This window comes from Culex pipiens, chromosome 2 (genome assembly GCF_016801865.2).
Source record: "Culex pipiens pallens isolate TS chromosome 2, TS_CPP_V2, whole genome shotgun sequence".
NCBI classification, from domain to species: domain Eukaryota; kingdom Metazoa; phylum Arthropoda; class Insecta; order Diptera; family Culicidae; genus Culex; species Culex pipiens.
This window is the reverse complement of record NC_068938.1, coordinates 24,353,045-24,380,956: the sequence shown is the minus strand read 5'-3', so window position 1 is coordinate 24,380,956 and position 27,912 is coordinate 24,353,045. Positions and strand designations below refer to the sequence as shown.

At 33.4% G+C, this 27,912-nt stretch overlaps 1 protein-coding gene across 2 annotated transcripts in view; it reads right to left on the bottom strand.

The window, feature by feature from the left end:
* Positions 1-7,160: 7,160 nt before the first annotated feature.
* The window catches only part of LOC120419015 (calcitonin gene-related peptide type 1 receptor), a 177,500-nt gene continuing 156,748 nt past the window's right edge, over positions 7,161-27,912 (bottom strand). Inside the window, exons 8-13 of one of the 2 annotated variants that reach the window (XM_039581582.2) lie at positions 27,468-27,594; positions 23,113-23,339; positions 22,676-22,849; positions 14,081-14,204; positions 13,887-14,009; positions 7,161-7,363 (exon numbers count right to left, since the gene is read on the bottom strand). In XM_039581582.2, the coding sequence (XP_039437516.1) occupies positions 7,304-7,363; positions 13,887-14,009; positions 14,081-14,204; positions 22,676-22,849; positions 23,113-23,339; positions 27,468-27,594 (835 nt within the window). In that variant the 3' untranslated portion in view covers positions 7,161-7,303. Of the gene's footprint in view, positions 7,364-12,862; positions 13,146-13,886; positions 14,010-14,080; positions 14,205-22,675; positions 22,850-23,112; positions 23,340-27,467; positions 27,595-27,912 lie in introns of those variants that run through there. The other variant, XM_039581581.2, reaches the window with a different exon arrangement.

Here is a 27,912-nt window from a genome sequence, read left to right as displayed (position 1 = left end):
TTTCCTGTTTTTAAATCTTTGAATGGCAATATCTCAGCAACTAAGGGTCGTATCAACAAAGTTCAAGAATGCAAAATACAGAGATCCTCAGCTTTCCAAAAAAAAAAAAAATTCAGGTGTGGGTAAATAAAGGCACTAATTTTGAAAAATGAATAACTGCGACTATTCTCAAAAAAGTTGCCTGAAAATGGCTATAACTTAAAAACCGTGCACTTTATCAAAATTTTACTAAAGTACTTTTTGATTGCAAATTCGATTTTACATCGAAAAATGAAGTTGAAAAATTTTTGTGACCATTTTTTTTTGAAAAAATCAGTGTTGATTCAAAAATTTATAACTCGGTCAAAGATTTTTTCCCCTTTCTGGAAATTTCGGAAAAGTTGGCATTTGATGTCTTCTAAAACATATCAGCAAATAAAAAAAATGAAATAGTGTTTTTTGCAAATCAAGTTTTAGTGACAAAAAGTTTAATAAAAAATCAAAAAAGTTTTTTACCGTGTATCATATTTTTTCAGTGTAGTCCTGATCCATACCTACAACTTTGCTGAAGACACCAAATCGATCAAAATAATCATTCCAAAGATACAGATTTTCGAATTTTCATAAATCATTTTTGTATGGACAGCTGCCAAATTTGTATGGAAAATTATATGGACAAACTAATGATGCAAAATGGCTTCTTTGGGCATACCGAAGGCATCAAAAAAGTTTCAGCCGGATTAAAAAAATACAAAAAATTCGAATGACCGAAATCTCAGATAATTGCTCATTTCCATTCATTCTAAATCGTAATTTTCCCAAACCAATTTCAAACTTCAATACATCAAAATTACGTGGAATTTCTCAAGGATTCCAAATATCGTCGCCATCTTGCGACAAGTCCTATCTATTTCAACAGATATACCACAAGCTACCACCCGATTGACAATATGTCAAAATTGAGCTCAATAATTACGCGTATTTTTGGGCTACAGGGCAAATTTTAATGGTGTAAATGTTTTTAAAAATATCGTAGAATTATGAGAAAAACTGTGATTGGTCAAAAAGTTCCAACCATAACCAATGTAACACATATTATCAAATTTCATCTAGTTTTCCAAAAAAGATTTTCAAGATTTTCTATGTTTTTTTGGACTTCATTTTATAGCATTTATTTTTGTCTTTTTGTCGTTTGAGCTCATCTCATGTATAAACAAACAAACGCTGAAAGTTCCATCTAAATCGGGACGCCTTGAAAATACCAGTGACAAAAAGGGAATGTACAAAAGGTTGAATGGACAAAAGGTCAAATGACCAAAAATTCTAATTTGAGGAAATAAGAAAAAGCTTCAGTTCAATCATAATCAATTATTTTCTAAGTCCTTTGAAGTCTTCCAAAAAAAAAATTATGATAAAAACTGATTTTGATATTTTATGAGGAAAATTATATTCTTACAAATATTTTTTGTTCATGTTTTTGAGCAATTCTCTACCAAAACCGGAAATGGATTTTATTTGTATTTTTTGGTTTGGCTCAAACTTTGTGGGGGCCTTCCCTATGACCAAAGAAGCCATTTTGCATCATTAGTTTGTCCATATAAATTTCCATACAAATTTGGCAGCTGTTCATACAAAAATGGTACGTATATATTCGAAAATCTGTAACTTTTGAAGGAATTTTTTGATCAATTTGGTGTCTTCGGCAAAGTTGTAGGTATTGTTAAGGACTATTTAGAAAAAAATAGGTACACGGAAAAAAAAAATTCCCGATTTTTTTATTAACTTTTTTTTCACAAAAACTCAAATTCCCAAAATACGTATTTTTTGATTTTCGAGATTTTTTGATATGTTTTAGGGGACAAAAATCCGCAACTTTTGAGCTATAGAGAAACATGGTCAAAAAATCTGCCGCCGAGTTATGATTTTTTGAAAAACTGGTGATTTTTGGAAAAAATCGAAATTTCATACATAAAATTTTTTTGACCTCATTTTTTTATGCAAAATTGAATTTGCAATCGAAAATTACTTTACAGATTTTTCGATAAAGGGCCCCGTTTTCAAGATATAGCCACCAAAAGTTTGATTTCAGCGAAATATTTGCAGTTTTTCAATTTTTAAAAATAGTGACCATGAGTGACCATTTCTAAAAATATTTTTTTTGAAAAGTTCAGAAAATTTGCTATAAAATTGTCTAAGAGACATTGAAGATTGGACCTCTGGTTGCTGAGATACAGCGGCTTAAAGAAAAAGAAACACGAAAATTGAAGTTTTCTAAGTCTCACCCAAACAGCCCACCATTTTCTAATGACGATATCTCAGCAATTATTGGTCCGATTTTCAATGTTAATACATGAAACATTCGTGAAATTTTCCGATCTTTTCGAAAAAAATATTTTGAAAAAAATTAAATCAAGACTAACATTTTAAAAGGGCATAATATTCAATGTTTGGCCCTTTTAAAATGTTAGTCTTGATTTAATTTTTTTCAAAATATTTTTTTCGAAAAGATCGGAAAATTTCACGAATGTTTCATGTATTAACATTGAAAATCGGACCATTAATTGCTGAGATATCGTCATTAGAAAATGGTGGGCTGTTTGGGTGAGACTTAGAAAACTTCAATTTTCGTGTTTCTTTTTCTTTAAGCCGCTGTATCTCAGCAACCAGAGGTCCAATCTTCAATGTCTCTTAGACAATTTTATAGCAAATTTTCTGAACTTTTCAAAAAAAAATATTTTTAGAAATGGTCACTCATGGTCACTATTTTTAAAAATTTAAAAACTGCAAATATTTCGCTGAAATCAAACTTTTGGTGGCTATATCTTGAAAACGGGGCCCTTTATCGAAAAATCTGTAAAGTAATTTTCGATTGCAAATTCAATTTTGCATAAAAAAATGAGGTCAAAAAAATTTTATGTATGAAATTTCGATTTTTTCCAAAAATCACCAGTTTTTCAAAAAATCATAACTCGGCGGCAGATTTTTTGACCATGTTTCTCTATAGCTCAAAAGTTGCGGATTTTTGTCCCCTAAAACATATCAAAAAATCTCGAAAATCAAAAAATACGTATTTTGGGAATTTGAGTTTTTGTGAAAAAAAAGTTAATAAAAAAATCGGGAATTTTTTTTTTCCGTGTACCTATTTTTTTCTAAATAGTCCTTAACAATACCTACAACTTTGCCGAAGACACCAAATCGATCAAAAAATTCCTTCAAAAGATACAGATTTTTGAATTTTCATACATCATTTTTGTATGGACAGCTGCCAAATTTGTATGGAAATTTATATGGACAAACTAATGATGCAAAATGGCTTCTTTGGTCATAGGGAAGGCCCCCACAAAGTTTGAGCCAAATCAAAAAATACAAAAAATAAAAATGGTCGAAATCGGCCGGTTTTGTAGAGAATTGCTCAAATATTTTTAGTGAGTTTTACTATTTAAAAAAAATCGTGCTTAGTAAAGAGGTATTTTTTTTGTTTTTTTCTTTTAAAAAAATACCTCGCTTACTTTTTCAAAAGGTCCTATGTACATAGGTTGGTGGTTTTGAAAAAGTAATCTTATCATTAGGGTTAGTGAAATTTCACGATTTCGCGGACAGCGTGAAATCCGCGAAATTTGTCTTTTTCCGCGAAATCCCGTGAAATTTTATGTTTGTGTGAAAATGTAACGATTTTTCTCAAAATAATTTATCAAACTCAAAAAGGAATAAAAATAATCTTATGAACTACTGTAGAATTAAGCGAGTGAATATCCTGGTTTAATAGAGCACCGGATTCGAGTGATAGAAATGACAGTTCTCCCATAAGTAGAGTTAGTGAAATTTCACGATTTCGAGGACAGCGTGAAATTCGCGAAATTTGGCTTTTTCCGCGAAATCCCGTGAAATTTTATGTTCAATTACTTATATAGGGTTAGTGAATTTTGACGATTCCGCGATTCCGGATTCTTGAAATTTATCAATTTTCTCAAATCACTTTTTTTCCAAATGACTTCATAATAAATATTTCAACCATAAAGACTATTTAAGTAAATTTTATTAGTCTTCGTTTGATAAGCTTGATATGAACCATTTGAAGAATTATTAAAATTTTCAGTTTCTATAGAAACTAACTAAATTTAGTAATATTTTAATTCGCTGTAGTACAAATTTTACTGCTATTTTATTTAAAATGTATGATTTCAAAAGAAATTAAAAGAATCAAGCTTTGTTTTATTTAAAATAAAATGAAGAGTATTTTTAATCTTTGAAATCACCTTTTTAAAACATTTCAGATTTTTTTCTGAGTCCTGTTTTATTTTAAAAATATTTGATTATTTGTGTGAATAATTCCCTTGAAAGTTAAAAAATACATTTTTTTTTGTTTTCTGTTCTTATTTTGAATAAAAATTTCGATTTCGTAACAATTTATAATATTTTTGCCTATGGATTTTAAATTTAGTTTTTTAAAAAGAGAGATGAAAACCTTAAAAATTATTTTGAATGGTCTAAATGTTGAAGAAAATTTAAACTATTTTACATATTTTGGATGGACAAGATTGTTGAATCTTGCTTTGATATGAAATTCAATAAAATTTAAACTGATAAAACAGAAGCAAATCAGCGAAAACTTTTTAACCTTTTTTAGTTGAATATTAAAAAAGCAATTCAATAAATGAGAATACGCATGCCTTACATTTTGTTTCAAAATATAAATTGAGCCCATCCGTAAACCAGACGGTTTTTTTTTTTGATAATTAGGAGATTTTTTTTGTCACGTTCACGTCAGTTTATTGAAGAATAATATATAATGAAGCATAAAAAGTAGTTTCTGTGATTTAAACATAAGATTTTCAGAGTTATTTTAACATTTTTCACGTTCCGCGAAATTTGCGTGAAATTCGGTGTTTTGAAATTGAGGTCCCCGTGAAATTTGCTATTTTCGAGCGTGAAAAATCACTAAGCCTACATATTTCATATTTCACATTCTTCAAACAGAAGTAGACACAAATTTTGATAAAAAAAAAGCTCGAAATCAAAGATATGTTCTATAATTTTAATTTTTTTCAACATAATAAAATGATTAAGAATCACGAGTTATTTTCAGGCAAGAATTTGATTCTCTAGTAAGTAAAATAATTATGCTGTTGAACTTTTCGATATTGACGTATTCACTAAAACGTCACGATCAATTTAAAAATTTCGGACCTTTTGTCTGCTTTCGACCTACTTGTCCAATGAAATTTTCATCCATAGTATGACATAAACATCCATCTTACACAAATCAAAATTACCAAGGTTGTTAACGATAAAGTTATCCAGGCTCGATAACGATAACAATAATTCAATCGTTATCGTCGGGACCCTTTTTTTTCGAAAATACACAAATTTTCATGATTTGCAATATGGGTATCAAACGAAGTGAAATTGTGTATGCTTTTTCACTTTTTTATATGTTTTGTTAAATACTAAAATTTTCACAAAATACCGTATTTTTCGAAAATACTCAAATTTTCAAAATTTACGGAAAAACAACGAAGCGAAATTTTGTATGCGTTTTCACTTTATTAGAGTTTTTTTTGTTGAAAACTAAAATTTTCACAAAATACCATATTTTTCGAAAATACTCAAATTTTCAAAATTTGCAATATGCAATGAAACGAAGCGAAATTTGATCTGCATTCTCAAAATATAAGAGTCTCGCTTACCCATTTTGAAATTTTTTAAAATTCTAGTATTTTCTAAAAAAAATTGGCATTCTTCAAAAAAAAAAACATTAATAAGGTGAAAAGGCTTTCAAAATTTTGCTTCGTTTGATACCCATATTGCAAAATTTGAAAAATTGAGTATTTTTTTAAATACGATACCGTAAAGCGGGGTGACTTTGGTAGGATTTCAATTTATTTTTGGAATATTTAAGGTAAGGTTTTTCTCAAGATTATTTTTTTAAAAACATGTACTGGGCTAGGCCACACAAAGTCCTTGCACTATTTTGGAAAGAAAGTTTTTTCAATAGTATTTAAAAAATCCTAGTTTAAATTCCGGGGTGACTTTGATAGTCATAGTTATTCTTGAATCATATTTAAGATGTTCAAACTTTATTTGTACGTTAAATGTACCATCAATAAAGTAGCTGATATAGTTTTTAAGAAAAAAAAAACAAAGTTAATTTTACATGAAATTTGTTCAACTGAAATTGCCTAAACATTTGGAGAGTTTTTTAAATTGTGTTTCAAAACCACATATTATTTATTATTTACAAACTTTTTTAACCTTCTCATAGTGGAAAATTGTCCAAAGAATTCGAAAATGCATTCCGTTTTCCGATTCAAAATCATGTTCATTGAGAAAATTATGACACTTTAAGAAGTTGAAAATAATGACTTTCATCAACATTTTCTTAACTATAGTCAACTCACTTTTTAAGCTTTTCAAAATTTTATGAAAAGTTCTTCTTGAGGTACTTTGAACACTTCTTTACCACGTTCAGTATGATTCTAAGCCATTTGATATGCAATTTAACCATCTCTATTTTAGCTGTCTATTTTGAATTTCTTTTATATTCTATCTGTCAGTAAAACTCACCACCAACAAATGTAATCAATCGTTTTATTATATTTTTCTCATTTAACATGACCACGGTTTGCGAACCACCCTCTGTTATCAGAGACAGAGGCGTCCCTACGATTAATTGAAGCGTTTTCCAACATTTTGTAACTCTATTAAGTGCTCTGTATTCATCTAGATGTAGGTCGGTTAGTCGTTTTTATTCTTAAACACTGCGAACATTAGTTTTGAACGTTTACTACAATTATTCTATATCTTTATCTCTTTTAATACCGTCAATGTATAAAAACACGATACATTTTTATCTATCCATCGACTCAATCGACCACAACACACGAACATACAACAAATTATTTCTACTTAATCGCTTGGAACTAGATTAGTTTGCTGCCTGGTTTTTGTTTTATTTGTCACTCCCCCCCACATCCACTATCTACAGTATCTCATCGGCCGGAGCCGGTCCCACCGCGGCCCTCAGATGATGTCCATTCCCCCCTCCGCCGTCCACGCCATTACTTTCCACCGATTCCAGCAGTGGCAACTTGACGTGACGACACTCGATCGAACCCCGGCGCCAGCTCTGCAGTCCCTCCTCGAGGTCCTTGATCTTGGCCGCCGCCGTCACCACCACCACCGAAGACCCGTTCGACTCCTTCGGGTCCAGCACCTGGACCACCTTCGGCGAACTGCGCGGAACCGGGTCGTGGTTCAGCGTGGTGGAGTCCGAGGGGGACAGCCGCGGGGGCACGACCGAGTTGCTCCGGGGGTACTCCTTTAGTCAGACCTTTTCCTCGCCGGGCACGTGCGGACCGGTGCGGACAAACTGCAAGCGGACCGGCTGATATTAGCGAGGATGGTCGGGTTTCGATATGTTTGTGGTTTGCGTTTGCATTGGGGGTTATTTTTGTTTGTAATGAAGCGCAGAAGACGCCATTGGACGTGGGAAGACGGAGTACAAGGAGTTACTATATTAGAGACGCTATCGAACGAAACGCAGCACGCACACACAAGTGTTAGAGGTACGGGAAAGCAAGGGATAGAGTTAGGAGAGACGATTAAGTGCATTTAGCAAAGCAACATGAGGAGAGGAGGTAATGCTGGTTTCTATATATTTTCAACCAGTGATATCAATTTTAGTATCGTTTACTACAAACTACGAGAACATCAAATTGTGCTTACCTTGTAAGAGTCTGAACCACTTTTACATTGTACATCGATTTTCATTATTCATTTTGGTTAGGCTTTAATATTCATCTTTAATTTTTGCAATTATAATTCTCATATTAAAACTAAATTTTGTCGATTTTTATTTTTACATTTACATCACATTACATTACATGTTTGACAGAAATATACAAAAATTGTGTCGCCAATTCGCCATGATCTGAGCCTCAGACATTCAAAATGATTTCTTTAGTAGGATGCATAAAAGCCGTAAGGTCTATTTATTTAGTTTCGTTAGATTTGGATTTTTTCGCGATTTATTTCTAATTTAGAGTGTGTGTTTTTTTTTTTCAAATAATACCGTTTCGAACTCAACTTTCTTCCAGTTTGTTCTCAATTATATTGGATGACTTCTAATTAAAATGCGTTTGAATCTATTGAAACATATAATTAGCAAAAATTGTGTGGGCCAGTTGCAACGGTTAATTAAAAATTTAACGCGAAAAATATTTTCTATGGTAAGGTCCAGACCACGAATGTGCATTTGTTATGTATTTGACGTTATTTGACAGCTATTTAAATCCCATTTAAAATTGATTTGGCTTCGATTTGCTCGAGTTCGCAACCAATCGGGATCAAGCTTATAGCTCGAGCTCTGTACATCGCCGCTTTGAACCAACCAACTTTTTTTACTTTCCAACTAAAAAAAGTGTTTATTAATGTATCAAAATTTATTGTGCTCTTTAAAATTATCAGAAACAATTTTTTGAATTAAATTTTCCCTACGTAAAAGAATAAAATCTATTTATCATTATAATTATACAGAATTAATAGAAAATTTCAATAATTTTTCTAGAATGTTATTTTTTTCTGGAATGTTATATTTCGTCACTTATGTGCTTTCTTGTTACACGTCCTATCTTTTTACAGCAGACTAGAGGGTGACGAGCGGGAATTCACGGGAAAAAATTCCCGGGAAACTGACCAGTTTTGGACCTCTCGATTCCCGGGAAATTCGGTCGAGACTCCCGGGAAATTTAAACTTACAAATATCGAAGTAAAATTATGTGAACTAATCAGAAAAAAAAAACATTTAAAAAATTCAAAATTGTTTAGAACATTGAATGTCCAATGTTCGATGTTCAAGTTCGAATAAACCAATGTTTCTCTAATCTTCTTATTCAGAAAGTGTAAATTTTAACTTGTCTATAATTTAGAGAAGCCAAAAAAAGGTGGACCCAAAAATTTACCTTAAAAATTATTTAGCAGTTACACCCCAGGTATGAAATCAAATGTTTTATTTTCAAATATTATTTTTTCTAATTATTTGTAAAAGGGAAAAGCTTTTTCAATTTTCATATCTTCTCTTGAGCATAGCAATCCAATCTAGTTTTTTGTGAACATTTGGGTTTTCCTGATAACTGTAAATATTTCTTCAATGAATATTTAATGTTGAACTTAAAAATAAAAAATAAACCATTTAATTTATTGTTTTGAGTCGTTTTTTATCATATTGCAAAATTCCCGATAGTGGGAAATTATATATAAGCTATATTAGTTATTTTTTAACAAAAATCTTATTACAAGTTTTTGAATCTTTTGAAAAATCACTCAGTGCGAATTAAGATTCGTAAATATTTTAAACTACAATTTTGAGTCTTAAAAAACTCAACAAACGATTTTGTTTTTGCAGATTCAGAAAAAAAATAATCAAAAGTTTTATATAGTTCCTCAAAACAATGAGGCTGTTTAAATTAACGTTTCATAGAATTAGTATGAATTAACAGTAACTGAATTCATTTAAAAGAAACAAATTTATTACTTTTCATTTTAAATTTTTGACACTGTTGGCGTAGTAAAAAAAACTCCCGGGTCCCGGGAATTCCCGGGAAATTGCCAAGATCAACTCTCGATTCCCGGGAAATTGAAAATCTCGAGAATCGTCACCCTCTACAGCAGACGTTCCACAAGATAGCACTCTAGTGACGATTTGACAAATATTTGAATAGAAAACAAATAAATTTTCAATTTATTTCAACAAGTCCAATAAGCTCTTATGGATCTGAATGATAACTTTATTCTCGATTTGTACTTAACTGACTTGAATTACGTTATTGAGCAGCTGTGGCTGAATGGTTACAGTGTTTGCTTTGTAAGCGAATGGTTCTGGGTTCGATTCCCATCTGCTCCCATCGAGAAAGTTAAGGACATAGAAATACTTGAAATGCTGAATATGAACGAAAAATCAAAGTCGCTGAAGGCGGGGTTCGAACCCCCGTCCTTTGGATTGGTAAGCAAAAATGCTAACCACTAGGCCATGGCGACTTGGTGAGCCTAGACTGGAATTAGGAATACTGTTACAACCAACCCGCAACACCTTTCGAGGTGTATCCTAGGGTTCTACCTCTCCTACTAACATTGAGTCCAAAACCTCCCTACAAACATCTATACCACTAAGGTGACGTAGGGGTCCTTGCGCACTTTAGATAGGTGTTTACTAACGATCCTTCATATCCCTGAGGATAGCTTGGACCCGGCCTGGACCCCCTTATGCCCTGGGTTGTATTACACACTCATCAAAAGATGAAGACATGGTATCTCCCGTGTTGGATTATTGTTCCGGATGAGGGTCTAACACAACCAGACCAAACAGAGGGATAAGCGTTGTGGAGCCTTCCGGTGGTGGGGCGTCCTCCAAATGCTAATGCTAATGCTAATGCTAACTGACTTGAATTACGTTATTCAACGTCATTTCATGACATTTCTACCATGATTTTTTTTCTAATATATAATCTTTTCCTTCAATTAATTTCGAATGTTTAAAGCCAACAATTTTTAACTGGAAAAATGACAATTAGTGAATATTAAAGTTCAGACTCGATTATCCGAAGGCCCGATTCGAATCACGAAAATAAAAAAAAATATTATTTTTTTTATTTTCTTACTTTAACATGGAATTCGAGCTGGCCATTTTTTCAATATTCCATAACCGACATTTTGTTCGCCATCCTGGATTTAAAAAAAATCACTTTAGAGTAGTTGGGTCATACTGAAGCTCGATAATCAAAAATGAGACAACAAACAATTTTTTTTGTGATTCGATTATCCGAAGTAAAATTTTGCCAAAGCCTTCGGATAATCGAGTCTGGACTGTACTAGGGAAGGTGATTTTTTACGGCAAAAAATCGAAATATCGCTGCATGCCAATTACAAAACATTGAAATTTCACTGCAATTTAAAATCTAAATATTAAAATATTTTATTTATATTCCTCTTTTTAAATAATTAAATAAAAATGGTTTATCGATATTTTAATCAATATTACAAATATTTAAAAATTAAAAATTACAAACTCTAGACTAACCTGAATCAAAAATTTGTTGAAAAACAATTTTGAACAAATTTTGAATTCCGGAGGCCTTAATTAACAATTTAAAAAGCATAAAAAACAAAAAATAAAAATTTAAAAGCGAACACAAAAGAGTAGTTAAGTTATTCGATGACCAAATTTTTTTTTAAATGACCTCCTGTACACCAGTATTTGCATATTATAAAAAGTTTAAAATTGAATTTAATACTTATTTTTGTTTCATTTATTCTTCAACAATTGGAAATCAGTCTTTTTGAATTGAACTGAAAATAATAATTCTTTCACTCTTTACATAAAAAGATAACTGAAGAATAAAAAAAACTTCACGCTATTACAGAGAATTATGAAAGCAAACAAAGCCTGATTTTCGAAATATCTAAACATCAGTTATGCTACCATTAAAAAAAATTCCAAATATCAATGAATTTTTGAAAATATTTTACCTAAACTTTCACGTTTTTTTGGTCTAAAACAAATACATTAAAGATTTAAACGTAATTGAACTAAACTGTTTTATTAGCGTTAAACGATGTGTTCAGAAGTTTGCAATTGAACTCGAATGGTTTGAATTTCAATTTTGGTCAATTCCCTTATTTTTAAATGAATTTTGATGGGGGGAGGAGGGACTTGAAATTCACGATCAGCGACTTAACATTAGTCAAATTTGAGAAGCCATTGCCTCCATATTGGCTGCCATCTTGGATTACACATCCCATATTACTTTAAAGCGATAGTAGTATTTTTTTCCTGATAAGATTATCTGAAGTGTAACTTTTACGAGGACTTTGGAGCAATTCTCTACGAAATCGGTATTTTTTCTTCAATTTTAATTTTTGTATTTTTTAATCCGACTGAAACTTTTTTGGTGCCTTCGGTATGCCCAAAAAACCCATTTTGCATCATCAGTTTGTCCATATAATTTTCCATACAAATTTGGCAGCTGTCCATACAAAAATGATGTATGAAAATTCAAAAATCTGTATCTTTTGAAGGAATTTTTTGATCGATTTGGTGTCTTCAGCAAAGTTGTAGGTATGGATACGGACTACACTGGAAAAAAATGATAAACGGTAAAAAAAATTTGGTGGTTTTTTATTTAACTTTTTATTACTAAAACATTAACTTTTTATTACTAAAACTGATGATGCAAAATGGCTTCTTTGGGCATACCAAAGGCACCAAAAAAGTTTCAGTCGGATTAAAAAATACAAAAAAAAAATCGAATGACCGAAATCCTAGAGAACTGCTCTTTGGATAATTGAGTCTTGATTAGACAATTTTTCAATGTTTTATGTAAATAGCTTTAACGATCCACTCATCCGATGAATAATAAAAACTCTCCCGACTGCGAGTTGTGATCCTCAAGTTTTTATTTACATCTCTCTCCGAGCAAATAAACTTCTCCGCAAAAGTGAGATAACCTTCCCCGGTTACACTGTTAATTACTGCTCGCTAGTTTTTCGCACAAACAAAAACTTCACAATCTCGAAGCAATTAAGTGGTGGTGGAGATGAACACAGGTTAAACGCAGCAAGATTTCTAGAATAGCACACTTTGTAGTACACAAGGTATAGGGAAGCCAGCACAGAAGAGAAGAGAAAGTGGGGGTGAGGGCGCCTTAAAATTTATACACAACAAGCTCCATTAAACAAGGTAGAGGGCACCGTTAGTGATCGCAATACTGTCCGATAAATTTTGAGCCAATATTTGTTAGGACATTTAGGCGATCACTAACGCTGTAGTGTTGATGTTGGGGAAAGTGTAATAAACAAAATAGTAGAAGAAAGAACAGCAAGAGAGGTGTGAAATGCGATAAAACGGCTCTTTTATTTAACAACTTTACTCACAAATAATTTAGTTCAGTTTATTTTAATGGTACATCTCTTAAGGTTATCAACAAACAGTTTATTTACAGCGGTACAAATACAGATTTCTTCACGGTCACGGTCACATACATTTTTTGCTTAGCTAGGAGAGGGTGGTGGTTGGTGAGATGATACAAGATAATCTAATCACACCTACATTTACATTTACATTAGCAGTAGGTACTAGTTACAGTCATTACAGAGGGATGCCTGGCCTTTCGCTTCAGGTTCGGGAGGTTGAGTTTGGAGGTTTTTTTGGTGCAGTTTTGATGATGTTTGGTTGGTTGGCGTGGGTGGGTTGGTGGTTGTTAAACAGCAATAAAACACAGACAACACGTGGTTTTTTTGGAGGGAAGAAGCCAGACACAAGTACAGAGTGGGGAAAGTGGGAAGAACAAACTTAAACTAGTTTAAACAATTTTCTTGGGAGGGGTTCGAGGGAGGAAGGAGCAGGATAATGGTTCTTTGTATAAAGTACGCCTGATGGCGGCGAGTTGGCTTTACACTCGTTTGCTTTCTAAGGGGTTTCAAAATACTTTATAGTTATAAAAAGCTCAACCGTTATTTCAAATTATGCAGTGTCAATTATTAATCAATGTTTTACTATTGTTTAAAATAAATCCAAAAAAAGCTAAGTTTATTTTTTCCGACAAATATCTACCTTTGTATAGACAAATTGAAACGAGATTGATAACAAGAATTTAAAATCACGGTTGAGAATTTGTATTTCTATAATTTTTAGAACAACGCTCTCATTCTACAATATCACATTAGGATCATTCTGGACTGTCCTTTTAGTTTGTACCCTTGTTTCAATTTATCTGTAGGATTAGCTCCTCATGCAGGTCCTTCGCTTGCTCTTTTTGGTAACTTCTTTCTCCTCTAAGCATTTCCTCCTAGTTGGCCAGTGTTTGCCAGCCAGCTCACTGCCGTCTGGCGTCTTTGATAAGGAATTTACTTACGGACACTTGCGTCGCCGTGTACGAGTTGGTCCGCGTCCGGAGGAACACGGTGCGCCACTTCCGCTTGACTTGTGCGATCACCTCCCCGTTGAAGAAGCAAAACAGGACGGCCACGAAGAGGCCCTAAGTTCAAGAAGAAAAAGAAGGAGTGGTGTTACGAACGCAAATTTAAGTAGGTTAGCCGGAATAGTTACCTGAAATGAGGCCGTGAACGCGGATACCGTTTCGTAAACCCGCTCGTACGGATGGCCAGGGTCCGGCCGGAACGGAGTCAGCATGTACTGGAGGCCAAGCAGTGGGACGAGCAGTAGGGTGGCCCTGGAAAAACACAAATAGTATAGTTTAGTTGTTTTGATTTAACCAGTACATCTTAACTTTTTTCGAAGATTTTTGGTTTCCCTGCACAGCAAAAAATCCGATGGTAAAATTGCATGCAAAAACATGCACATCACCTTGTCAAAATAAACACTTAATATTACACACAGCATTTAATTTTTTTGCAAACACAAAAAAAAGTTGCAACCGACGGGATTCAAACCCAGCACCAACAGTAAGGACTGGCGCCTTAGCCCACTCGGTCATCAGACTGATGAAAAGCTGTACCCAAGTAGCACACTTTGTTCGCTAAAAGATTTCCGAACTTGTTGTTGAACTCATTTACTATGTTTTCCCAACGTCCCTGAGAACTCTTGAACGCTGGAAAAAGCGCACGTTTTTCTGTTGTTGAACATCTCTTAACCTGTTAGAAAAGTGCGTGGTTTAATTAAGTTTTACCAGCGCACGTCCTACTTGCAAAGAGAACGTTTGTTGAACATGTCATAAGAACTCTTGACTATAAGATTCTGAACCGGGTTGGATAACGTCGTTAGAACCGTTTAGCAACATTCTGCCTTTAAAATTCAGGAGGGAGTTAGGCAAACGTTTTTATAACCGTTCAAGAACATATCGTGGCAGACAAGAATGTTTAACAGGCTTTTCATAAAATATGTTCAAGGTGTTCGCTCAAAAGTTATTTTTTCTTCATTTAATCCTTTATTTGTGAGAAATGTCGCTTTACGATATTTAACTACCAGTTTTTTGTAATTTATTAGTTTGGACAGGGATACGCCATTTATGAATGATGGATAATAAAAAAATATCAACCATAAAAAATCATTCAATTTCTTAATTATGCCTGTGGGATGTTTTTTTCAATTATGTTTGAGTGCTAATTAACATCACTTTGCTACTAATACTACTCTACTACTGCTGCTGGTTCCCGGTGCTGCATTTTCAGTTTTCCTTTTTGATGAAGAATGCTCAGGGCAAGTATCGAACTCAAGATCACTCCAAATGTCAAGTCCGGGCGCGCGTCTGCTTCTTTCCACGAGGGGTTATGTTGGATGAGCAGGCCTAAACGTCAATAAGAAGTCTGCGGTCATCTAGGTTTTACCAAGTTCACTAACAGTTTGCCAAAACTTCTTTCGAACATAAGCTGTTTCTATTTTTAGAACTATCCTTGCTTGTTTCGTCAACATGTCCTTGCTCGGTGTTTAGAACACGAACGCGAACTTCACATAAACAACTAGTTTACGAGAAATCCCAGCCGAAGCCAAAGGTCAAATCTACTATGTTATCACGTTTAGCAAACTGAAATGAAACATCATGTCTGCAAATGTCATTTTGCTTTTCGAGTTCTACAAGCATGTTGCATTGAGGTCAGAATAAACTTCAAAATGAACTGTTCGTAATCCGTTGCTAGATTTGGCATTTGTGTTACACAGCCATGTTGAACAATGGTTTTTTGGTCAAAATGTGAACAATTGACCAAATTTTTTGACACTTGTTCAATAATTAACGAATAAAAACACTTATGCAGCAATTGTTGAACAACAAAATAAAGAGCGATGTTTTTCTTGCTACTTGGGTAAGGATAAACGCATATATGAGCTTGACATTTTGGTCAAGTTTGTTTACCATATTGATGGGCTTCATATTTCAGGGTGTGAAATCACATAAATTTGCATAAAATAATGCAATATTTATTATACACCCAGGCCTTTTTACACGCAGCTGGATTACTACTTTTTTAGCTGTGTGGCAACTACAAAAAAGTTTACTTATCTTGTTTTTCGGTTTTCTCCATTCATTTTTTATGCAGTATATCATGTTAAGTTTTTGTTTACGTTGCTAGTGTTAGGCCTGTTCTACAACCTCCAATGATTATTGTTTTTACTTTGTTGTTTTTTTACAAATCAATACTGTACGGTCAAAACTCGATTATCCGAAGGCCTCGGAAAAAATTTCACTTTGGATAATCGAATCACAATTTTTTTTTTGTTTTCTCACTACGCTAAAGTGATCCAAATCCGAAGTTTCAAACAAACCTTCGGATAATCGAATCACAATTTTTTTTTGTTTTCTCACTACGCTAAAGTGATCCAAATCCGAAGTTTCAAACAAACCTTCGGATAATCGAGTATAGACTGTACTTGCATCCTGCAAAAAAAAAAAAAAAAATCCGTCGTTTTCCTAAAAAATTAGAAGTTCTCCTTCACAATTATATGTATTTTTTTTGCGAATTTTGAGATCAAAGCCCGTCTAGAGGCAGGGTCGGGTCAAAGAGGGTTAGTTTAAAAATACCTTGACAATTTGCAATTCCTTCAAGATTTTTAAACTTAGCATGCAAAAAACAAAAACATTTTTTTACCTCGAGAAAATCTTAGGGCTTGTCTTTCCAAACATTTTTTTCCAAGTGGCCAAAAATAGTAACGAACTCGATTTGCCAAAATTTCGAAAAGAATCAATCGTTGAAGCTATAGCAAAGTTTTAAATTGTTGTCTTGTTGTTTGTACTAGCATACACTTAAGTTTGTATTTTTTTGTTTTGACCGATGTCGAAAAAGGGGGAAAGCAAAATAAAATTTAAAATTTGAAGCCTGACTTTTATAAGGCAAGGAGGATTACAAAATGTTTCATACAAATTTGTAAAATATATATTTTCCTTAAATTTAACGTCTGTAGTCCAAATATCTTTTTTCAAGAATGAAAAGCTTTAAATTTTTATAGTAAAAGTCCAAAAATAAATGCTTATTCAATCTATATATATAAAAAATTTCGACGGTTTTGTTCGAACGCGAATCAATTCAACACGGAACGTCGGATCGAGGTGCTCTTTGTTGCGTTGAGTTCGTATAAGTCCAAGGATGGTTCTTACGCCAAAAAGTGACAACTTTGGCCACTCTGGAACCGATTCCGGAAAATCTGCAGATTGTATGGGAAAAGTTGTGCAAAATCAAATTTTGATCACAGGAGGCTGAATAAGTAAAAAAGCAAAAAACGTCAACAAACGAAAAAAGGCAAAACGAAGTTTGCCGGGTAAGGCTTGTAGTTTATAATTGATTTTTTAAAACGCAAATTTTAACTTTGCAGCAACAAAATTTCCCCCGATTTTTTTGGAGAATAAAACATCCGAAAAATCAGAGGGCAAAAAAATATTTTTTCAAAAAACTTTTAAATTTTAATGAAAATAAAATCTTATCAACTGGAAACAAATTAAAATGCATTTTCCTGCGTTTAAAATCGTATTAAGCATGTCTGGGATCGACCAAAAATATTTTGAATTTTTGTGAAATTCCGTTGCACAGTAATGCAAAAAGGTTTTTTTTCGGCCCAAAAAAAAGTTCGTCAATACTTAGATATTTTGAAAACTAATGATTGCAATACAACTGGGCAGGTGTAAAATGCATTTTAAAACTCTTTTTTCATTAAAATGTGTATACCTTGGCTTGTTATTTAAATTTTTAAATTTATTTTTATTTTTTGTCCCCCCTCGACTTTGGCCAAAGTCGAGAGACATAAACTTCGAAAAATATTTGCAACGGCCTTACTCAATTTTTCAATATATGCTACTACCAATAAACTTAATTTTGTTTTTGTTTAATGTATACTACTTACACGTTTTTGACGTTAATCCTTACCCCAGCTATTTCAAATTATACTCAATTCTGTATATATTTTTGAAATTGAAAGGTTTGCATTAAAAAAAATACTGAATTCAAACTAAACAGAGTTCATTCAAGCGGGTTATTTATTTTAAAAAAATGAATCAATTGTATTCAAATATAGAGTAGTACAAGACAAAAGTGCGCACTGGGCAAAGGTTCACAACAGACATTTTGATACTTAATGTTTACCTAAATAGTTCATATTTGGGTGTTTGACTAGTTGTAGACTCAAGTTAATGAATGTGCAAAAATGAATTACAGGCGATTCCCCACGAAAACAGATTTTTCGAAAAAAAAAGTTCTCCGGTCGGGCTCAAAACTTTTCTGGGGTTCCTTGGTCGAAATAGTTAGACCCGTATTTACTTGTTTGGCCATTAGGGTGACCTACGCCGTGTTAGGGTGGTCCAAAAAAATGCAATTTTCGTCGATTTTCGCAAAAACCACATTTTTCTAAAAATCATAACGCGCCGCGTGCATTAACGGGAAAATGTAGAAAACGGGAAAAAACTACTTTTTTTCTATGGGAAATTTTGTCCAATTTTGACAACTTCATTATTTTGCAATAAAATGAAATTTCAAATCGGATGCTTTCTTTGAATATAAATAATTTTAAAATGAGCAATGTTTTTTTGATGCGCATTTAGTGAATTCGAAATTTGGTTGAATATTTTTAAGTTGGGATAGCAAACTTATGTATTTTCAGGTTTCCATTTTTTGCCTTCCTCACCTCACTGAGGCAAGGCTATAAAATCACTCGAAAAATGAACTTCTTAAATACACCTCCTAGATATACCTTCACGTATACCTATCGACTCAGAATCAAATTCTGAACAAATGTCTGTGGGGATGTGTGTAGACATGATTTTTTTCCCACACGATTATCTCAGAACTGACTGAACCGATTTTGGCCGGATCCACCTTATTCTGTTCGTTTTGGGGTCCCATAAGACCCTATTAAATTTTATTCTGTTTAGTGAAGTACTTTCAAAGTTATGCCAAGAAAAAGTTTTTTTGTAGCTACAAAAAGGGTGATTTTTGCATAACCTGAAAGGCCGAGTCTTTTGCTTACGCGCGAGAGTCGCGCAGCATGCGTAGGGATTTTGGTCTGACCACGCGGGGGATTGGCAGCCACACCCCCTTGCATGCATATCACCCGGTTGCCACATTGCTTAAGCAGTGTCTGCGTCTCTTCTGGAAAAAGTCTGTATTAATTATGTTGCTGAATACATCATTTTGTCTCGACAAAGATTTACACGAACTTTTTACTGAAATATACAACTCATAAGACATTGTTTACTAAGACTAGGGGGACAGCATGCAATTCCATCGTGCACTTAATGTTGGCATATCAGCACCTTTAAATTCAATTACAGCCCCCGTGAGGAAGGCACCAACCACCTTAAGGTGGATTAAGTAATGTTTTATTCAAAAATCTTCTGAAACCATGGCAAAATTTTGACCTATTTTGACTGCGGAGCAACTCTCTACCAAAACCGGAAATGGATTTTATTTGTATTTTTTTATTTGGCTCAAACTTTGTGGGGGCCTTCCCTATGATCAAAGTAGCTATTTTGTGTCACACAAGTCTCCATACAATTTTGGCAGCTGTCCATACAAAAATGGTACGTAAATATTCAAACAGCTGCAACTTTTGAGTGAATTTTCTGATCACTGGTGTCTTCGACAAAGTTTTAGATATTTTTGAGGAATATTGAGAAAAAAATAGGTACACGGAAAAAAAAATTGCCGATTTTTTAGTTAACATCTTTTTTCACAAAAACTCAATTTCCCTAAATACGTATTTTTTGATTTGAGAGATTTTTTATATGTTTTAGGGGACAAAAACCCGCAAATTTTGAGCCATAGATATGTATGGTCAAAAAATGAGTTGCTTTGGAGAATTTGAACGGTGCGCGTCGCGGTCATTACGCAGGATTTTCGTTGCCGTTTTCGATTGTGTGTGTTTTTCGGTCCGGGCGGTTTCGCGTTTTCGCATTTTATTTTATTTGGTTTTATCTTTCCACAGCCGGCTGTCTAAGATTGAATCATTTATGCTAAAACTCAACACCAAATAACCGGGAATAATCTCATCCGCATCCTCCGACTGTTTGCCTTGAGAATGCATAATACATCAAAATTTATTGATTATTGGGTCGCATCATCATCCTCTATGTTGAATCCTGGCCATTACCCTTACCCACTAACAAAATCCCAAGTAGAAGTAGTTTTCCGGCACACGTGGGGGTGTGGATATCGTATAGAACCCACCCTTGGTAGCAACCTGTGCTAACTAACATTCCCGTCCCAATCCCCCGAGATCTACAAACTGACATGGCGGGCGCCGTTGGTGGCCAATGACTGTTACCTATTTGCTTCAGATCTAGTTTTAATGATCTTGATGTTTTATCTTTTCAACGCATTCATACATGCTGTTGATAAGGGAAACACCATTAGATCGTTCAAGCGTATGGTCGGTTGTATTGATAGGATATTACGGTCCTGTTCAGCAACGGAGAAGGACAACCATGGGTGGTCTCTCATGCTCATGCTCATGCTAGATATGTATGGTCAAAAAATCTGCCGCCAAGTTATGAATTTTTGAAAAAATAGTGATTTTTGAAAAAAAAATCGAAATTTCATGCCAAAAAAAAATAACCTAAATTTTTTATGTAAAATCGAATTTGCAATCGAAATGAACACAACAGATTTTTTAATAATAGGCTCCGTTTTTAAGATGTAGCCACCGAAAGTTTGATTTAAACGAAATATTTGCAGTTTTTCGATTTTTAAAAATAGTGACTATGAGCGACCATTTCTAATTTTTTTTTTTATTTCAGAAAATTTGGTATGAAATTGTCAAAGAGACATTGAAGATTGGACCTCTGGTTGCTGAGATACAGTGGCTTAAAAAAAAAGAAACAAGACAATTGAAGTTTTCTAAGTCTTACCCAAACAACCCACCATATTCTAATGTCGATATCTCAGCAACTAATGGTCCGATTTTTTATGTTAAAACATGAAACAATCTTGAAATTTTCCGATCTTTTCGAAAATATTTTTTTCAAAATTTTTGAATCAAGACTAACATTTTAAAAGGGCCAAACATTTATATTACGCCCTTTTGAAATTTTAGTCTTGATTTTTTTTTTCAAAATATTGTTTGTTGTTTGGCGGAAAATTTCACGAATTTATCATGTTTTAACATTTAAAAATGGACCATTGGTTGCTCAGATATCGACAATAGAAAATGGTGGGTTGTTTTGGTGAGACTTAGAAAACTTCAATTTTCTTGTTTCTTTTTCTTTAAGCCGCTGTATCTCAGCAACCAGAGGTCCAATCTTCAATGTCTCTTTGACAATTTTAGAGCAAATTTTCTGAAATTTTAACAAATAATATTTTTGGAAATGGTCACTCATGGTCTCTTTTTTTAAAAATCTGTTGTGTACTTTTCGATTGCAAATTCGATTTTAAATCAAAAAATTAGGTATTTTTTTTTGTATGAAATTTCGATTTTTTCCAAAAAAACACTTTTTTTTCAAAAATTCATAACTCGGCGGCAGATTTTTTGACCATACTTCTCTATAGTTCAAAAGTTACGGGTTTTTGTCCCCTAAAACATATCAAAAAATTTCAAAAATCCTAAAATGAGTATTTTGGGAAATTGAGTTTTTGTGAAAAAAATGTTATTTAAAAAATCGGCAATTTTTTTCCGTGTACCTTTTTTTCTCAATTGTATTTATCAATACCAACAATTTGCCGAAAATACCAAATTGATTAGAAAATTCACTCAAAAGTTACAGCTGTTTGAAAATTTATGTACCATTATTGTATGGACAGCTGCCAAAATTGTATGGAGACTTGTATGGGTGAACCAATGACACAAAATAGCTTCTTTGATCATAGCCAAATAAAAAAATACAAAAAAATAAAAATGGTCGAAATCGGCCGATTTCATAGAGAATTGCTCTACGTGTTTTACATCAAAATGACATTCCAAAACGAATGCTTTGATTGGGAATGAAAAATTTCAAAGTTGATTTTATTTCTAATTGTTGATTATTTTATTTCTTATTATTGGATTTACCTTCATTGGCTATTTGTAAAATCGTTGAGAATTCACAGTGCCATTATTTTTCAAACATATTTGCTTGCCAAAAATCAACGTAAACTTTCAAATTGAACATTATTGAGTGAAGGGTAAGATTGGTTTTCGATCAACAATTTAGGAGAAAAATAAAGTTAGTCTCATTTATAAGTCATTATTGACAAGAGGAAATGTGTCAAAAAGTCTTGTTTCCAAAAACGGGATGGAACTGTATAATTTTTTCCGAATTTTGCAGCAGCAGCAAAAAAATTTTCTCATGACTTTGTGTAATTATTACAACTCAAAATAGGTAAGTTCTTTAATTGACGAGTTATTTGATAGCTTTGTTGTAACTTTTGGTAAACATGTATCTGTTTTCATTTTAATAACATTTAATTATAATTATCAATTATTCAGATGTTTGTCCAAGAAAGTAGTATCAAATTTTATATTCTCGTGTTATTTTTCCCTGCCCAGATAAAAGCCGAATTTATTATGGATTGTAATTTAAATCACAAAAAAACATGTTGTTATTTTCATTACCAACCTTTGCAACCTGATTAATTTCCGAGAATAAATTTCATTAGTTTATCTCTTCCTTATCATCCCTCCAAAGCCCACCTACGCACACAGCGAAAAAAAAAAAACAAATAAAAATCACAATAAAGTTGCTCCATGACCAGGTCAAGCTAACAAACAAAAACAAAAAAGTTACCGTACCGGAACGCCTGCAGGATTGTCCGGGAGGGGCCCGAGCCCTGGGGCCCGGCCGGGGCTCGCATTTTGAGCAGCACCACCCGCACAATGTTGCACAGGAACAGCAGATTGAGCAGCATCGAGATGCAAACCGGAACGATGAACACCATCCCGTAGGAACTCTCCGTCATCCAGCAGCTTGAAGAAAGGAGGGGGAGTGGGAAAAGGGGGTTAGTTAGTTGTTGCAGCTTAAAATAAAACATCCACACAATGAGTAACGGGAGGTTCCACAAACTCATTACAACTAGTTCGAGGTTGTGTTGATTTGTTCTTTATTTGCAAACATGATTGCAAAACTAGTTTAATTGGATGTATAAATCGAGGCGAGCTCAGGTCATATTGATAGTTAAAGTTTGAGTAGGACTATGGTGTGAATTTCAAGTAAAAAAGTCAATCCTTACAGCGTAACGTCCTCGTCGGTGCCGTACGACCCGCGCAGCACCCCGTACAGCACGATGACGCAGGCCGGGACGGTCCAGCCGAGCACGACCAGCCACTTGACGAGCTTCTTCTCGGACACGAACGCCGACACCAGGACCGTGTGCAGGTAGAAGCCCTCGCACAGCATCCACGCGTAGTTGGTGATCAGGAAGTAGTGCAGCACCAGGTGCAACGTGATGCAGGGGGACTGAAATGGGGTTAATGAATCGGGTTAAATTTCTTCCTTTGTTCCTCCGGGAAGGGTCCTGGAGGGGTTTCTGGGATTGCAGATAAAGGTGACCCTGGCCGAAGAAGGTTGGAGTTGAGAGCTTGCTGTCAAAGGAACTTGTTTAATGAAATACTTTTTTGTTGGATTACAATGTTGAAGGTCAGCATTATATTTAATTGATTTCAGTCTAGAGCAATTCTCTACGAAATCGGTCTTTTATCTTAAATATTAATTTTTGTATTTTTTAATCCGGCTGATTTTTTTTGTGCCTTCGGTATTCCCAAAGAAGCCATTTTGCATTATTAGTTTGTCCATATAATTTTCCATACAAATTTAGCAGCTGTCCATACAAAAATGATTTATGAAAATTCAACAATCTGTTTCATTTGAAGGAATTTTTTGATCGATTTGGTGTCTTCGGCAAAGTTGTAGGCATGGATTAGGACTACACTGAAAATACACGGTAAAATGTTTTTTGGTGATTTTGAATTACATTTTTTGTCACTAAAACTTGATCTGCAAAAAATACTATTTTTTCTGATATGTTTTAGGGGACATCAAATGCCAACTATTCCAGAACGGGCAAAAAATCTTTGACCGAGTTATGAAATTTCGAATCAATGTAGTACCATTTATTTATTGAAAATACTCACAATTTTCACAAAACTACGTATTTTAGAAAAAAATTACAAAATGGGTATTAAATGATCGGACTTTTTTAAACATTTGGAATGTAAAGTCATATTTTTTTGAAAATACTAAAAAAAAATCACAAAACTACGTATTTAAGAAAAAAATTACTCAAAATTTCAGTTTTTCATACATTTCGAATGCAGTAACAACATTTTTTGAAAATACAAAAAAAAATTACAAAACTACGTATTTTCGGAAAAATACTCGAAATTTTATTTCTTTCAATAGTACTATCAAATGATTGATTGTAAAACAAACATTTTTTGAAAATACTCAAAATTTTCTTAAAACTACGTATTTTCGAAAAAAATACTCAAATTTTCAGTTTTTTGAACGGATTTTTTCATACATTTCGAAAGTAATATCAACCTTTTTTGAAAATACTCATTTTTTTTTACAAAACTACGTATTTTCGGAAAAATACTCCAAATTTTATTTCTTACAATACTGCTATCAAACGATCGGGATTTTTGCATGCATTTGGAATGTAAAGACATATTTTTTTGAAAATACTAAAAAAATTCACAAAACTACGTATTTACGAAAAAAAATGCTCAAAATTTCAGAACGGATTTTTTTGCATACATTTCGAATGTTATAATTTTTTTTTTTGAAAAAAACTTTTTTTTTACAAAACTACTTTTTTTCAAAAAAGTACTCGAAATTTTATTTCTTACAATATTGTTATCAAACGATCGGGATTTTTCCATACATTTCGAATGTAAAACCAACATTTTTTGAAAATACTCAAAATTTTCACAAAACTACGTAATTACGAAAAAATACTAAAATTTTCAGTTTTTCACTATATGGATATCAAATGATCGGAATTTTTTCATACATTTCGAATGTTATAACAACATTTTTTGAAAACACTAAAAATTTCACAAAACTACATATTTTTGAAAAAATACTCAAAAAACTGAATAACTTAAATTGTGAGTATTTTTTCGAAAATACTTTGTTTTGTGAAAATTTGGAGTATTTTCAAAAAATGTTGTTATTACATTTGAAATGTATGAAAAAATCCCGATCGTTTGATAGCAATATTGTAAGAAAATAAAGTTTTGAGTATTTTTTTTCGAAAATACGTAGTTTTGTGAAAATTTTGAGTATTTTTCTTTGTATTTGAGATTTATGGAAAAATCCCGATCATTTGATACCCATATCGTGAAAAACTGAAATTTTGAGTATTTTTTCGAATATACGTATTTTTGTGAAAATTTTGAGTTTTTTCAAAAAATATTTTTATTCAACTCGAAACGTATTGCAAAATTCCTATAGTTTGATACCCATATTGTAAAAAACTGAAATCTGAGTATTTTTTTTTTCGAAAATACGTTGTTTTGAGAAAATTTCGAGTTAATTTAAAAATTTGATCATTTTATACCCATATTGCAATAAAAATAATTTAGAATATTTTTTCGAGAAACATGGCATTTTCAAAAGACTGGAAAAATGCGTGTTTTTGTGATTTTTTTTTATGTAATTATAATTGCAATGGATAGCTGCCATCATCCCGATTCCAAAACACTATAATTTTTTTATATTTGCATGATTTTTCATACGATTATAGCCAATGTCTCCCATCCCAAACAACAATTTGTTTCAGGAGATCTACAAGAGCTCTTCAAGATAGCTACAGCATAGCAGTTTGGACCATGGCAGGATAAAATTCTCTTTAAACCTTCTTCAGGAGTTTGGAAGAGTACTTGAAGAGATTTTTATCCTGCCGTGGTCCAAACTTCTATGCTGTAGCTATCTTGAAGAGCTCTTGTAGAACTCCTGAAACAATTTGTTACTTGGGATATAACCAAAATCCCATAAGCTCTGTGCTTCAGTTAATTCCCGGGCAGACGGTAATAACAAAATTCATGCTATTTCAATAACAAATAATGTTAAAATAACAGAAAATGTTATGGAATCTTCTTGAAAAATACATTAAATGCATAAATTATGCATAAGAGTTTAATAACAGCTTTCTGTAAGTTTTTTGAAAACTTTTTCTTACTCTTGTCTATTCCATAGTTATAAGTAATAATTTTTCGATTGAATAACGATTTAAACACAGCTGAAAGGAACACCAAAACTCTGTTGTGCACCTAAATGAACTCATTGTAACTTGATTATTCACAAATAAAACCGAATTGAATTGAATTGAGTTTAATAACAGTTTATGTTATCATAACAAAATTTGTTATTGGTCTAATATTGGTTGAAAGCCAAAACAACTTTGGAATAAAATTATGTGTTATGGAACAATACCTCCAACCAGGGCTTGCGAAATTTCGACTTTTTTGGTGATAGCTGACAGAACACTCCAATCGTCTTCACCACGACAACCTGATTTTTACATTCTACTTTCGTTCGTTTCACACATAAAGGAATGAGTGCTACGCTAAGTCACTCACACAATCATTGACTTCCCTCCAGGAGAAAAATCGCTTTGAGAGCGGTCGTTTGACATTCTACCGAGATTCCGATCATCTCTCCAATGATAGCGATCATATGACTCCTGTCACTACGCAGCATACATTAGGAAGAGAGAGACAAAAACGAGAGAAAGAGAAAGAGCACGTTGTCTCGTTCGGGCGGCTGCTTGAGCTTGAGGCATTTTTCGTTCGTTTCGTATTCGTGTTTACGTTCACTGACCGTCGCCAAGCAACGACGGTCATGATAGGCGTTGTGTGTCAGCGATCAAATATCGTTTTGGGAAATGATTGCTGACAGAAAGTTCTGTCGAATATCGAGCAGTCCCATTCAGTGATAGATCCCTTTTCAAGCATTGCCTCCAACTGTTATTAGGATGATCGGATTAGTTGTTAAAATAACAAAAAAGAATCACATAGATTTGTTCAAAGAATAGCTTACAATTTCATTAGTCTGTTATTAAATAACAATCCAATAACAAAAAAATCATAACGACGAATATCAAATCCTGTTATAAATATCATAAAATGTTATTGGCCTAGTAATTTCAAATATCAAAAAATGTTATAAGCAAGTAATTTCCGTCTGCTCGGGAAGCACTGGACCGTGCTTAACCGAGGCAGCTGAACGAATCAAAACCGGGGCAGTGCAAAACCGGGGCATGACTGTATCATTTTTGTATGAACAGCTGCAAACTTTGTATGGCAAATTATATGGACAAACTAATGATGCAATAGGCTTCTTTCGGCATACTAAAGGCACCAAAAAAGTTTCAGCTGGATTAAAAAAAATAAAATAAAAATCGAATCACCGAAATCTCAGAGAATTGCTCAGCAAACACACTTCAGCCGAATTAAATAAATTTATCAAAACAGCTTCAAAAATTACTCTTATTGAATAGCTTACATCTATTTAAAATAACCCAAACCCGCTGCCTTCCAGGACTTCCCGAAAAAAATTCAGAACTGCGGAAAAGCCTCTTACTCCGTTGAAACTGAGCACTTCCGGATCAGCCAGCACCATCCGATACCACAGCAGCCAGAGGGTATTATTTGTGGCGAACGACGCAAACAGGTTCATGTGGAGCGTTATCCGGGCACATTTGAGGGACCTTTTTTTTGTTGGATGAGGGTAAACAAGAATAAAAAATGCAAATTAAGTTTTGTGCAAAGTTTTACGGCGATTCTTTCTGGTAGACGACCCCAATTGTTCAACCCGAATTTGGGACTCGACTTCGTTTTTTTATTTTTCAGCAAAAAATGACCGTTTCCTGGAAGTCGAGGGTAACGGAAAAATCATAAACAAATCTTCGGTCCGGGACCCCTCCCGAAAAAGGTCACATTCCGAAGCTTTTCATCAAGGGAATTGCGGCGAAAAAAGGGTTCACGATTTGCGTTGTCCTTTTGGGGGAAATTCCTTCTGGATGGTC